The 14,870-nt window shown below is 34.0% G+C and overlaps 2 protein-coding genes across 2 annotated transcripts in view; one reads left to right on the top strand and one right to left on the bottom strand.

The window, feature by feature from the left end:
• The window catches only part of LOC136035201 (zinc finger protein 33A-like), a 40,104-nt gene extending 29,181 nt beyond the window's left edge, over positions 1-10,923 (top strand). Inside the window, exons 5-7 of the mRNA XM_065716800.1 lie at positions 1,682-1,828; positions 4,379-4,549; positions 10,342-10,923. Coding sequence (XP_065572872.1) covers positions 1,682-1,828; positions 4,379-4,549; positions 10,342-10,859 — 836 coding nt within the window. The 3' untranslated portion in view covers positions 10,860-10,923. The remainder of the gene's footprint in view (positions 1-1,681; positions 1,829-4,378; positions 4,550-10,341) is intronic.
• Positions 10,924-11,702: 779 nt separating this feature from the next.
• The window catches only part of LOC136035874 (piggyBac transposable element-derived protein 3-like), a 3,592-nt gene continuing 424 nt past the window's right edge, over positions 11,703-14,870 (bottom strand). Inside the window, exon 2 of the mRNA XM_065717832.1 lies at positions 11,703-13,819. Coding sequence (XP_065573904.1) covers positions 11,703-13,819 — 2,117 coding nt within the window. The remainder of the gene's footprint in view (positions 13,820-14,870) is intronic.

Here is a 14,870-nt window from a genome sequence, read left to right as displayed (position 1 = left end):
GAAATCTTAATACCTCGATGGTAATTCATGTTATTCATGTTAGTAGTGCGTGTTTTAGGGTCATAAGGCTTTGCCATTTTGGCAAATGTAGGTCTAAAAAAATTTATTTTTATTTCAGCAGTTTATAACCATTACTTTTTTTTCCTGCGACAAATGTATCTGTGCTAGAATGCCATCTATCCCTATTAGTATTTCTACCAACCTGGGTGTTAAAATATCCAAATAAAATTAACATATTTCTACCTTCGACCCTGTCTTTTGGCTCTTGCAGCTGTGGGTAAAATTCCTTTGAGTCTCTATCTCTATTAGTTCGATTTACTGGTGCGTATATCACTACGACTGGTACCTTGAACTTTTTAGCCATAAAATGAGAAACTAGAATTCTATTATTATGAGCTTCCCTACTTGAACATTACTTAACAGCATCCTTATTCAAAATAAGTCCTTACTCCAGGCCTATTCACACCGTCCTTCCTGCCTGAGTGAATAAATTCTGCATTCTCTAATTTCATGTTTCCTAACCCTGGGACACGAATTTCTGAAATTCCTGAAGTCCAGTTTGAAGCGTCTGAATTGGTCTGTAAATTTTCGATACGTCAGTTTTTTTTTGTAATAAAGGGTACCACAGTAACATAGTGGACCAGAATGTATCCTACGAAACTCAGCTCTTTTGCTATTCCATTAAACTGAATTATCAAAAAAAGACATACCTCTGTAACATTAAGTAACATTAAGGACCAGAATGTATCCTACGAAACTCAGCTCTTTGGCTATTCCATTAAACTGAATTATCAAAAAAAAGGCATACCTCTGTAACATAAAGTAAAATAAAGGACCAGAATGTATCCTACGAAAATCAGCTCTTTTGCTATTCCATTAAATTAAATTATCAAAAAAAGATATACCTCTGCGGGAGCAGGACGAGATTTAGGCCAAAGGGTGTGGTGTATTCAACTAGGGCAGTACCATTCAAGGCAGGTGCCTTATGAAGTCTATTATGGGGATTAACCGGTTACAATATGAAGAAACTAGAATACTCAATTGTTCTTCTAACTATATATAATGCTTGCTAGTTATTGAAAATCAATTGCTTTCAGTAATTCTATGACAATTTGATATTCCTAGATATACAGGTTCATTACGGGAAACTGACTGTAAGTAAAGCGTTTGTACACATTAGTCTGTGAAAGGCCACTACAAACCAAATTCTTAAAATCTTCAAGCACCATTACAAGCCAAATTCTTATAAACTAAATTTATATATGTTTTTTTTAAAAGCTGATGATTTAGAGTTTGTTCTGAATTTATGAGAATCATTACTTTTAACTAAGCCAACGAGAAGTTATTAGATAAACGTATTTGTTAAAACAATTTTGTCTAGAAAATGCCGAGAGATTTGGCTGAGTTCCACAACTAGTTTCGGCAGTCTTCACAAAATATTTTAGATGTTTTTCTGGCACATTAAACTAGAAAATTACTTGTCTAATTTACAGTTACATTGCCTATACAATTACATCAAATCTAACTATATGTCTAAATGTTTTTTCCGATTTTCTTAATATTAAGTTTTCTCTTTTTTGAAGCACCATGTAATGATTATTTTTTGTTCTTTAGAAGTTGTAATATCAGAATGGTTACTTTTATGAGGGTTTTAATGTTGATTATTTTCAATTATCTTTAGCAGCTGAAGAAACATTCCCTGATTTTAGTGAAGATATTTTATTACCCAAACATGAAGATTCTTTGGTGGTTTCTCCGGGTGTACTGGAACAGCTTAAATGTAATTTCAAGCCTTCTGAGTTCCAATCAAATATTCTCGAGAATGGAAGTGAGTTTTCTGACATCTCAATATTTTTTTCTTATTATTATGTTTAAAAACCCATCTGACTTACCTAGAAAACGTATTCGAAAATGGTAAAGATTTCTTACCTCTACTCTAAATGTATATAGCAAGACCATGTTGGAAATATTTCTCAATTAAAAGAGGTACAGGAAATTAGAACATGGATTCAGTTTATTATATTATTAAAAATCTTGAAGGAATAAATGCAAAACTAAAGAGAATAATAGAATAGAAAATAACAAAAGAATACAAATGAAATACAAAATCAAAAAAACATGAAGTAGTTTAGCATTAATCCGCAAATATAAAAATAGCAGGCCCAGAAATAGGTCTATCGAAACTGTTTTTGAAACACAACCACAAAATTAGTTTTCCTTTATAGCATCTTCTTCTTAAAAGGGTATGTTTAAAATTAAAAATTTTAATTAACATGATGGAAATTTTCACGGCGACCATGGGGAAATTTGGACCATGTCGGAAATTTTCATGACGAAGAAGTTTATAATAAGGACATCAAAATTACAGCATTCTTTTTTCTTCCCTCACTCCGTAAGTCTATTCACTCCTAAAAACGGTGATTTTATACAATCATTATTTTTGTTGTCATTAAACTATTAAGATATTTTTTATCTTATGAATTATCTCCTGAATTGCCATGCTGAATTATGGAGTGAAAATGCAAAAAATTGTCCTTTTTACACTGAAAGTTGAACTAATAGCTTGTACCGCCCATTTTACGTGTAACGATTGAGTCACAATTGGGCTGTACAACTTTTTTCTATTGAACACATGAAGAGTATTGAGAACTTGTTGATGTTAAGTAAGGAAAGTAATGTTTTTCAAATCAAAGAAAAAAAAGAATTAATGTAATTTTCCAATAGTAAACTAGATGGGTAAATACGATAAAATAGGATAGCGAATTAGCTCTTCCTAGAAATACTCCCCTGTAGGCAAGTCAATTGACAAATGATTTGAAGAATAGAATCTCGAAGAATTTCTACAGTTAACATATTATTGCATAGCTTAGATTTTTAGCTGTTCAACGATATATTTATTTCTTAAAATAGTTGCATTTAAATGCGAATCTAATAAAAAAAATTCAAATAGAACAGATCTTAACAAGCTTAAGGTATTTGTAATCTAACAAGCCATGTCCCAACCATTAGTAATACCATTTGTTTTTATCACATTACATTACATCTTCGTCAATTTGGTAGGTGATCATTGAAGCTTAGTATCCATTTCTGGGAGGTTTATTATCCTAACTCGATTAATTTCTTAGATAGTTGAATGTTCCTTAACTGAGATTAAAACAAGGATGAGGTAGAAAATCCAAAATACCTCCCTCGGAGATACCTTAGGCTACTATTTGAGACAAAAAATAGTCATTAGCCCATGTCAAAAGATTAATATGATATATCAAATTCTATTTAACTTGAACAAACAGTGGAATTTGGTGTATTTTAGTAGGAGTTCAAAACATTGTCACTGGATGTATTGTAGGTTTTATGTCTATTGTGGAAAGTTTTATTCTTATGGTTCTTCTAGTTTCTAAGATAGTAATCCCAAAATCCTTTAAAACTCTCGGAAATTTTCGGAAAAATAAAAATTATTCTGAATAAAAGATTATGCCATTAACAGTGGAATAACATTTTTGATTTGTCACTAGTTTTAATGATTAATTTTAAATTAGTGATAATTCTGACCAGCCTTGGTGATTTCTTGCCATTTTTTCCAACAGTTTTTCACTTCCAAACTCGGATTTTACTGCTTTTTCGAATTTTGCCAGTTAGAATTAAGTAAATAGACAGTTTTTAGAATTAATTAAAATAAAAAATTTTACTCATGAGGACATAAAATCATATCCGTTGGGGTATTAGCCTGAAAGTTCCTTCAGCTAGTGTGATTATCTAGTCCAAAAGACCAAGGATAAAGCATGCCTTCCTTTCGATTTCACAAAACCAGTATGTAGCAGGTCCAATGTAAACATTGGACAACTCGTATAACTTTGGAACTCGAATGCTCTGGGGTTTTTTTTTTACACGCAGAGGAATAGAGATATGAACGTTCTATCATTTTGGGCAAAATGGTTATATTGAACATTTTGTTTAGAAGTCTTGTTAGGGAAATCAGCTAAAGGGGACGGGAGAGGGGTGGCTGGTTGACCTATCGCGCTTGCCTCTTAAAAAGGACATTCGAAATATCATTCTCTGTTTGAGTGAGCCACATCCGAAGTATCAAACACAATTGCTTCCATACGAAGTGATGTGGGAAGAAAAATACTGAAAAAGTACTGGGAAGAAAGTACTGAGAAAAAGTGGGAAGAAGTACTGGGAAAAAGTGGGAAAAGTACTGGGAAAAAGTGGGAAGAAAAATACTGAAAAATACAGAGCCGGAAGACTCTCAGTGCTATTTTGCTGCCTAATATTATCAATTGTCGTGATTAACGTATAATAACAAGAAATTTGGTTGAATTTGTCTAGTAAGCTTTATTGTTGAGTTTTTTTAACCCAATTTATTTATATTTTGTTTTAGATTTTGAAGATGCTTTACCAAGTCATAATGAGGAGGTCGTTAACGTTCCAAACCTTCCTTTGTTTCCTAAACGTGAGGCTGTTCCTTTGGGTAGTTTTCCTGGCTTTTCAGGATCTTGTAAACTTCAACCTTACATGCAGGAATCAGGCGCCACTTCTTTTGACTGTCAAGGTATATTTCAAAAATTCATTTTTAGAATCAAATATATTCAATCTTGGGCAATTTAAAAAAAAAAGAAGAAAAACTTGGAAGGACAAGCGGACGAAATTCTGTGAATTTACTCTAATCTGAAGACGGAATTTTTCTCTTATCTCATTTCATTGTCCTAAATGCTAAACTGGTTATTTGGTCTAAGATGATTGTTTTCTAATAGCTAAAAATAAAGTTAAAAACTGTATCATTTGCAATTTCGTATAAATCAAGATTTGAATTCGTTTATTATCATCTGATTTCACGATGATAAATTGTGATTTTCGGTAAGATTTTCTTACATAGTATATTTTATAGTATAAAGCATTAACTTTAGTAAAGCCTTTTGTTTTTCAATTTGCCTTCTCCCAATTTTTACAGAATGAGAATTATAGAAATTAGATCTCATGAAGAAAGTCATGCATGAAATTCTTGAGAGCTCAAGTGAAAAATAGAAACTTTAGACAAGCTTTATGCAAAATTGATGAAAGGAAACATTAATGAAATGAAACAGGTGACAAATATTTGCCTGAAAATATACTTTTTGTATAAAATACTATAATACTATATTAATACTATAATACTATATTAGTATATAGAATACTATAAATGGTATTCTTAATATACAAAAACCATCTTATTCTCCGATTGCAGTGAAGCCATTGGGAAACCACTGAAATAAACAATTATATTGAATGTGTTACGGAATTATCCGAAAATCATCGTCACTCATCTCTTTTTATCTGTGTTTAGTATTATTTTTAAAGAAGCTATACTTTCTTGACTTCTTGATTTTCATACCTTATACCGTATTTTTTTTTGTAATTTTTAGATTCGGTTTAGGACACCGTATTCAGTTGAGCTTGCATGCGCAATTTTCTTGAACTTTTTTCGTAAGGCTCTTTACTCAGGTCTAACTCGGGAGACCTGCTGAATGATGCAAATCTTCACCTAAGAATTACAGAAAACTCTAAACCTACTTTCAGTTTCAATACTTTGAGTCCTTTTCAACAGCCTAGTTCAGTCTTATTTTTTGAATATTCCTGTTGTAACTGTCAACTTTTAACTCTTCATTAAAGAAGCTTTCAGAAACTTGTGATAAAAGAGGGATTATTATGCAGGAAAATAACCGCTGCTTCCCTGGGTAATACTATATATTTTATTTCGGATCAATCCGCTTATCAAGTTTGCACTTCAAACGATTTCTGGTATTGTATCACTACTATCTGACTTTAACCCTCTGATAGTTTGTAATATAGTCAAAAACACGCTCCTAGTGTTTGCGCTCCTTCGGTACCTTTGAAAGAATTTCTAGTTAAAGGTTTTTTTTTATGGATTCTGCTAGAGTTGGTATCTCAATTGAGTTTATATATTTGTTTGAAAATGAGTTCTTACATTTTATTGGGTTCTAGCGATTTGAAACCTGGCGCTACTTCTTAATCTGACTTCTGATTTTAGGACTTTTGCAGTGAGAGATTGGATTTCTTTCTATTTTTAGGTCTATCTTGGCCGAGGCGTCAAGTTTATTGTTGTTTATTGTTCTGTAACTTCCTCCTTAAGTCAATTCCTCCTTCCTGTTAATGCATCAAACAATCATCTATTTTTCGGGATTTGTTTTCTTCTGTAACTTCCTCCTCTAGTCAATTCCTTTTTCCTGTTAATGCATCAAACAATCATCTATTTTTGGGATTTGTTTTCTTCTGTAACTTCCTCCTCTAGTATTAAGCGAGGTATTAAGGAGGAGATAAATACCTCGCTCTTTATGCTGTAGTATTTTTAGTAATTTCAACTATTTATTCTACGGCCTTTCTGATTCAGGGGTCATTCTTAAAGAATCGGCACAAAACTTACGATTTAGTGTAAAGAGCGAGGTATTAACGAGGGTACAAACCCCCTCATATACATAATAAAAATTTAAGAACATAAAAGTTTGTTACGTAAGTTAATTCTTAAGTTACGTATATTTTTTACTAATAAGAAAATTCGTTAAAAATTAAAATTTATAGTTGCCTTTTTGTGTAACCGAAAAATTGCATGGCAACTAGGCCTCCTTCCCCATCCCTTATTTCTCAAAATCGTCTGATCAGAACTAAGAGAAAGCCATTTAGCCAAAAAAGGAATTAAAATGTAAATTTCATTTTAATAATTTATGTGTGGAGAGCCAAAATCAAACATGCATTAATTCAAAAACGTTCAGAAATTACATAAAAAGACTGGTTTTTCTAACTGAAAGTAAGGAGCGACATTAAAACTTAAAACGAACAGAAATTACTCCGTATATGAAATGGGTTGTCCCCTCCGCAATCCTTCGCTCTTTACGCTAAAGTTTGACTCTTTACCACAATTCTGCTTTTTAAAACAATTAAAAGCTTTAGCATAAAGAGCGAGGGACTGCGGAGGGGACAACCCATTTCATAGACGGAGTAATTTCTGTTCGTTTTAAGTTTTAATGTCGCTCCTTACTTTCAGTTAGAAAAACTAGTTTTTTTATGTAATGGAAATAAAAAACGAACATAACTTAGTTTTAAAAACTGTTTCCACAAAACTAGTTTATTAAAGAAATGTAAAGAGCTACATTAAGCCAAAAATGAGCAAAAATATTGTAAAAAACTCTTTCGATGTAAAACTACCAAAGATCACTATCAATAATGGTAAATTCGCCACCATTGTATAATAATAGTGTGGTTACAGCCCAGAAAAAGGCTAGAATTAGTTTTGTTTTTAAAGGTTTGAACCTTTCCGTACTCAATTACGCTGACGATATCCTGAATTTAAGTAGAACTTTATCGTCTGTAGAGGAAAATTTTCTGTGCTTAGTAGGGAATATGCCGAAATTGTTCTCAATTTTAATACTTCGAAGAGCGAGGTCCTTGCTTCCGGCAAATCTGTCGGTGATGTTGGATCCTTACAGTTAGGAAATCAGAGTGTTCAGTTATTTGCTTGTATTAAATACCTCGGTCTCCCGATAGGGAATAGTGTAAAAACGACAAGGGCTCTCCTTATTTCTCATCTAAGTGAGAAACTTAGAAAAACGTTTAGTGTGATAGTTTGCTGCGATGCTAGCTACAGAGGGCGTATTCTTGTCCGTGTGTACAACGCTTTTGCGATGCCTCAAGTCCTCGCGTTGACTCCATTTTGGAATGTGTTTACGGCTACTGTTAAAAAGACTATTAGATCTCTATATTTTCGTTTCGCAAAATTTCTCTTGTGTGTACACCCCTATGGGCTAGAAACAAAAGACTAGTGTCAGCTTACGGGTAAGCTGAGCCACTAACCGTGGCTGAGGAGCGTCGCGGTCGTTATTTTTCTAAGCTTGATAGGACAAATAGCCTCCATCTTGCTATGTGTTAATAGAAATATTTGAAACTATCCTTTGTAGTATATATTCTTTGTGAGTGTCTTCTTCTTACTTTTTTTTAGTCTTCTCATCTACTCCATATTGAACCCTTGTGTGTTCTTTGGGCAATAGATATTGATTGATTGAATGAATGAATGATACCCAAAAAGAATAGAAATTACAGTAAATAACTGCGTCAAACTCAAAACGAGTAAAAATTAACATGTGTAGGGCTGGCAACCCACATTCCTGCTCCAGACAAGAACCTAATTGACACATTACTGAAAAAAAGAGAGCGACAATTTGTCAGTTTATCAATTGTCAATTTGTCAGTTTATTTGTCAGTTTGTCAGTTTAATATACATATACTGATATTTATTCCTTAAAGTTTTAATAATTTCTTCATTTAATAAAGTAAAAAAGAGAAAACATTTAAAATCTATTTCGTTTTCAGTAAAGTGCAAATTATGATATATTTATACATATACAGCCTAATTCTATTTTTTGTATGAAAAAATTATAGAGAAAAAAACTCTTTTTCTATTTTTTTTTAATAATGCTGAACTTAAACGTGTTCAATATATTAAGTATCTTGGAATTTTTCAGGATGAAAATATATCTTTCCGGGAACACATTAAAATCTTGTCACCGAAAATTTCAAGAAATATTGGGATTCTTTCACGGTTCTTTCTTCAAATGGAAGTCTGTCTTCAAAATGTTTATCATACAGTTTATTTTTCTCTTGTTCACTCTTATTTCCTTAATTGTACTTCAGTTTTGGCATATACTTTCGCATCGATTTATAAACCAATAAAAGGTCTAGCATAAAAAGGGTAAAAAAAAGGCCAATAAAAGGGTCCTCTGGCATATTTTTGATAAATCAGATTTATCTTATTTCTATTTCCCTTATTCGCCATCTATTCACTTTTGATGAACTTCCATCAAGATTTTCTACAGTTTTTGCGGCAAACTTGCAATATCATAATCACCCCACATCTCATATATCATATTTTTTTATCGGCATTGCAACCCACAACTAGAACCAATTTTAGCCTTCGTCACATGAGACCAATGGGACACATGGGACCAAAAAATTTGAAACTCTTTGCCATTACTAGTTAGAGAGCGCTCTGATATGATTCAGCTTTTTAATGTATCAAAGAGACACGTTGCGACTTTATAGCGTCAGTTTTTTTGTTGTTGTTTTATTTTGGGAAGATGTAACCGTTAAATTATTGAAAATGTAGTCTGCTGTTGATTTAACTTTTTTTTGTAACTGGTAATGCGCTTAATTATGCCATAAGGCATTTGCGTTTTTGTTGATCAATAGTATTCATGTATTGCTGTAAATAAAAAGTTACTCTACACGTATATATATATATATATATATATATATATATATATATATATATATATATATATATATATATATATATATATATATATATATATATATATATATATATATGTATGTATATATATATATATATATATATATATATATATATATATATATATATATATATATATGTATATATGTATATATATATATATATATATATATATATATATATATATATATATATATATATATATATATATATATATATATACATATATATATATATATATATATATATATATATATATATATATATATATATATATATATATATATATATATATATATATATATATATATATATATATATATATATATATTAATCTCCTGCCAATTTCTCAGGATTATTTAGATAGTTATTTTAGATAAGTTATTACTAAGATATTTTACTCTGTTTTACTAAGATAATTTTTGTCAATGACTGACTTTTAAAATTTAGAAAAAAACTCCTAATATTCTCACTTTAGGCCTTTTGAGAAAGTCCATACATAGATTTTTGTTCAGTACCCCTCCCCCCCCTCCGAACAAAAGTTCTAAGTACGACCCTCTGCAGAACTGATTAACTATTTTTCAAAACACGAGAAAAATTTAGGCCTTTCTCCAACACCGATTGCTTAAAACAAAACAAAAAGCAAACAAAAAATATATAATATTCTTGGACGTTAGTCGAATGCATATCAGGAAACAAAGCGTTTTGCACTCCTTGGCACCGGCCAGCGCTGCTGTATCATAGAATTTCATACTCAGAGGTCACATCGTTACTCAGAGGTCTTATTTTAAATCCTGGCCGGCATTAAGCGTCTGATTTTCCTTTTAAATCAATCTATTGATTCTTAGGATTTTGTTAGAGCTCATACCATATGAGCTCTTGGCTTTTAGCTCTTCTTGCCTCGTTACAAGTGCCATATGAGCTCTTAGCTCTTATTTTTAATTTGTAACATTTTTTTGTGATTGCTGTAGGATATATGATTGAAAATAATATCTTATTCTAGTGTTTTAAGTTTTATCTATCCCCTTTATTTAATTTTATTGTAGTAGTTACAGATACTTCACCAAATAATACCAATACGCTTATGGAAGCTTCAGATTCTAATATTGGCTTGCTTAGGAAAGCTTGCACAAAAGACTATCAGTGCAATATATGCGATAAAAGATTTAGCTTCCATTCATCATTGGAAAGACATCGAGGAATTCATACAGGGAAAAAACCATTTAAATGTAATGTATGCAGGAAGAGCTTTTCTCAGATGTGCAATTTGAATACACATCAAAGAGTACATACAGGGGAAAAACCTTATAAATGTGATGTATGCGAGAAGAGTTTTTCTCAATCACAGAATTTGAATAAACATAAATTAGTGCACACGGGTGAGAAACGGTTTAAATGTGATGTGTGCAAAAAGTGTTTTACTCGATCAGGCAGTTTGAATCTTCACCAAAGAGTGCATACAGGCGTGAAACCATTTAGATGTGATTTATGTAAGAGGAGTTTCACTCAGCTAATGCATTTGAATAGACATCGAATATTGCATACAGGGAAAAAATCGTTTTAATGTGATGTATGCAGGAATATTGTGTACTATAATCTTGTTGGTAATACAGTACCTTTGGTTGGTTCTCAATCCTACGCCTGAACGGAAGCGAGAGCTTGGCTACTACTGTATTTTATTTTATATAACTAAACTAGAAACATAAACCCATCAAAATATACTCAACTGAGCTTGAAATTGAACTGCACTGATTAAATCACTCCCCTAATCTATATATACCCAAACGGAACCCGCAAAATATTCCCAGAAAATGATAAAATACCCCAGAAACTAAAGTGAAATGACACTTGCATCTATTTAGAATCTACTTAATCCGGAATAAACCCTAGCGTACAATAGGAAGAGCTTTTTTTCGATCAGACCATTTTAATGAACACCAAAGACTGTATACAGGTGAAAAAATTGTATAAATGTGATATCAGCGAGAGAGAATTTTCATTTAAGTTGACCCTGTTCTTTCATGTAACAACCCATTCTAAGAAAAAGTATGCTAGTTTAAAGTTTTAATAAAGATTTCTTACAGAATAATAATTTTTATAAATAGTCATATAAAAACTTTTCATACCAAGGAGAGGTATTTTCTTGTGTATTTTTCTGGCTGGTGAAGCTCAATTTTATTTAATAACCCCATGCATTTGTATAATCATAACAACAGAAATATGCAAGTGTTTTGTTTTTAACCCTTTCAGACCTGAACCAAGAAGGAGTTGCGTAAAAATTCTGAAAATAGCAGAGAGTGATCCTGGAGGTTCAACTAGAACAGGTTTATTTTTTTTTAATTTTTATTTCATTCCATATCCAAAATGTGAATGGTTACCATATGGTCACGTCAGGTATATACAGATACTATTTTAGGTGAAAATTTATGAAACAGTTGCGATCTGAGTTCAAACACAGTCGAACTTTGCACTTCGAACACATGATTCGACTGGTTCCACCCCTAACGCACTTCTCATAGCGACACCTTCCCTTTTCAGTCGTATCCGGAAAATGCGAGGTCTGGTCAAACCTCACTGATTCCGAAGGCATCCCGTCTCGCGAGGTAGTCGTATTGCGCTTGGTCACTGATAAGGATGGTCTTCCAACTCGAGGACTTTGAGATACGCCAGTAAGAACCAACCCAGGAGCAATGTCCATTTTGAAGTACAGCAGAGACATGTGCTGAACATTGATCTGCTTACACTGTCGGCGGTGTATCAGCCAGGCGTTGTTCACAGCCATGTCAAAGAAGTAGTACACAATCCTCATATACCATTTCTTAGAGCGAATGTCAGTCCTGTAAAGCTCCAGGAACATGTCAGCAAGATCTACGCCCCCCATTGATTTGTTGTAGTCACGGACGATTCGGGGGCGATCAACTTCGACGTATTTCCGTGTTGAGCCATCCCATCTCTGACACTTATCAATTGGGGTGACTGCACAGTATGAAGAAGCCAAATGGACTGGTTTGTTGTCATACCATTTTACTACCGATACTTCTGAATGTCTTTCAAAACGGAAGTCCACTGACCCTCGTCCTTTCTTCTTCATGTTGGCGTCGGTATCTAGAACAGCGCCCCTCATTCTGTTGCTGCGTATCGTACCACATGACTCGATGCCATATTCAACCCGGAGCTTGTGAATGAGATCGATGCCAGTATAGAAGTTATCAAAGAACAACTTGAAGTTCATGAACCTTGGCAGATTTTCTACAAGCCGAAGGACAACGTCAGTACCTTGGCCAAGTTCAGAAATTTCAACAGCTCCTTTTCCTGTATATATCTCTATGTCATACACTATTCCGCTGATGCCGGCTCTCGTGAAAACCTTTACACCCCACGAGTGGGGCTTGTCCTTCAAGTACTGTCGAAATCCAATTGTTCCTTTGAATGGGATCATCTGTTCGTCAATACTTTGGATCTCTTCAGGGTCTGTTTTTTTCAGATTCTCCCTGAATGCGTCGTATAGTCTTCTGATCTTGAACAGTTTATCATGACCAACCTCCCCTTTCGGTATCATTAAGGTGTCATCGCAAATGTGGAAAAAAGACCTCAAGCTGTTGAACCTATCTCTGCTCATGGTATCAGCCACCGGGGAATATCGTATTCCATTCTCCCAGTACATTCTAATAGCCGGAAGTTTGAGAATGCTCATAAGCATTTGAACTCCAAGAAATCTGCGCAGCTCTTCAAGGGAAAGTTTCAGAGCAAGATTCTTCTTTCTCATGGCATTCAGATTCGTTTGGTCCACAATGTTTGAAAGAATGTCTTTTGTGATAAACATTCGGAAGAGATCAAGGGGCGTTTGTACCTCGTCATAGTGTGGCATAGAACCCTTCCATGTAATATTTCGAGGTTCGGGCTCCGTTTTTATCCACTTGTATTGCTTTGCCTCCTTCGATACCTTCTTTTTTGCTACTGGTTTTGCCGTGACCTGAGGAGCATCAGTTGGAGTTACTAGACCGGCCACTGCTTGGGAAGGAGCATTTTTTTGAGCTCTTGTAAGGACAAAGGGTTCAGCAGGTGCAGTAACTGTTGCTGACTGTATTGCAGAAGAAGCTGACACTGGTGCTGATGATGTGCTTGAAGAACTGTTTGACGCTGTTGTATCATTCAAGCCCGGGAGAGGCAAATCGAATTGATCCGTGTCATCGCCATTCTCTAACTCGAACCTGCCAAGCACTGCTAAAGGGATGTCGTCTGTGTGGTCGATATCCTCTTCATCTCTTCCGTCTTCATTGCCATAACAGTTGAGAGAATGTAAAGGCTGAAATTCTTGATCTGGATTGTCTGGTGCCCAGTTTAGGTCGTCGCCGTCGGAAGAGATATCGAGATCTGAATCACAATCAGGTATGAATAAAAGCCTTGCTGCTTCTTCTGCAGTCATTTTCTTGGTAACTCTTCTACTTCTTTCCTTGATCAGTCTCTCTTCCAAGGGCTTGGGACCATGACCTCTCATGGAGTCAGAGCTCGTGCTTGGATCAGCTGAAAAGAAATTCAAGGTAAGTGCATCACTTAATAATAACAATAATAATAGTATATTGCAATATATAGGCCATTGGCCTCAACACTTGCCTGAGGCATCCCACAAAATAGCTTTTTTACCCTTGTTTCAGTAAAAAGGAGGAACAGAAAGAAAATGTGCCTATTCCCGATCATAAAAAGGACTTGCTGCCTCGTTTGCTGTACAAATCTGCCTAGGTATGGTTTGGCACTGAATGCCTGACGTGACCATTTGGTAACCGATCGTTAGCAACCTTGCTTGCGGCTAAACTACAGCTCAGAATTAGACTAGTGATATCTCATTCGAAAGAACGCATTCTTAGCTACAAAATAAGATCATAATCAGGCTCTGAACTTACCAGAAACGTCCAGGTCATCGAGGTCAAAATCTGCACCTTTCCTCTTTTTCGACATTTTATGTTTTGTCTAAACTTGGACGCTCGCTCGACCGCTCGGGTAAAGCCTTGAGGGACGATAAATTCAAACGCGACAGAGTCAAGCAAGCGCTATCTAGTGGAAAACAAATCACGGTTGTGACTTTGTCGAGTCGAGAGCAAAAAAATAGGAGGCGAGCGGTATCCGTATGGTGACCACAGGCATGAAAGGGTTAATTAAATATTGTCTTGAATTTTGTCGTGATGTGTTTTCAGTCAAGCGCTAGATTTCTTTAATCTTACAAATATAGGCAAATATCATAAGTTGATTTATTTGCACTAGTTTTATTGATATATGTTAGATAGGCAGGGGGGTTGTAATCTTTGTTCGTTTCAAGTTTCAACTTCGCTCTTTACTTCCCTAGGAAAAAGTTTTTTTTTAATTAATCTCTGCTCGTTTTCATTAAAATTTAAATTTAGGAACAGCACTGGTATGACATTTTTTATTTATACGGAATACTTTCTGTTTGTTTTAAGTTTTGATGTTGGCCCTTAGTTTCAGTTGAAAACTTTTTTTTTGTAATCTCTATTCACCTCCAATCTGCGGGGGATAAAGACAACTTGAGCCTTATTAAGGAGCTGAGCTAAGAAGCCGTACA

This window comes from Artemia franciscana, chromosome 14, assembly GCF_032884065.1.
Source record: "Artemia franciscana chromosome 14, ASM3288406v1, whole genome shotgun sequence".
NCBI classification, from domain to species: domain Eukaryota; kingdom Metazoa; phylum Arthropoda; class Branchiopoda; order Anostraca; family Artemiidae; genus Artemia; species Artemia franciscana.
This window is presented reverse-complemented; position numbering and strand designations above follow the sequence as displayed.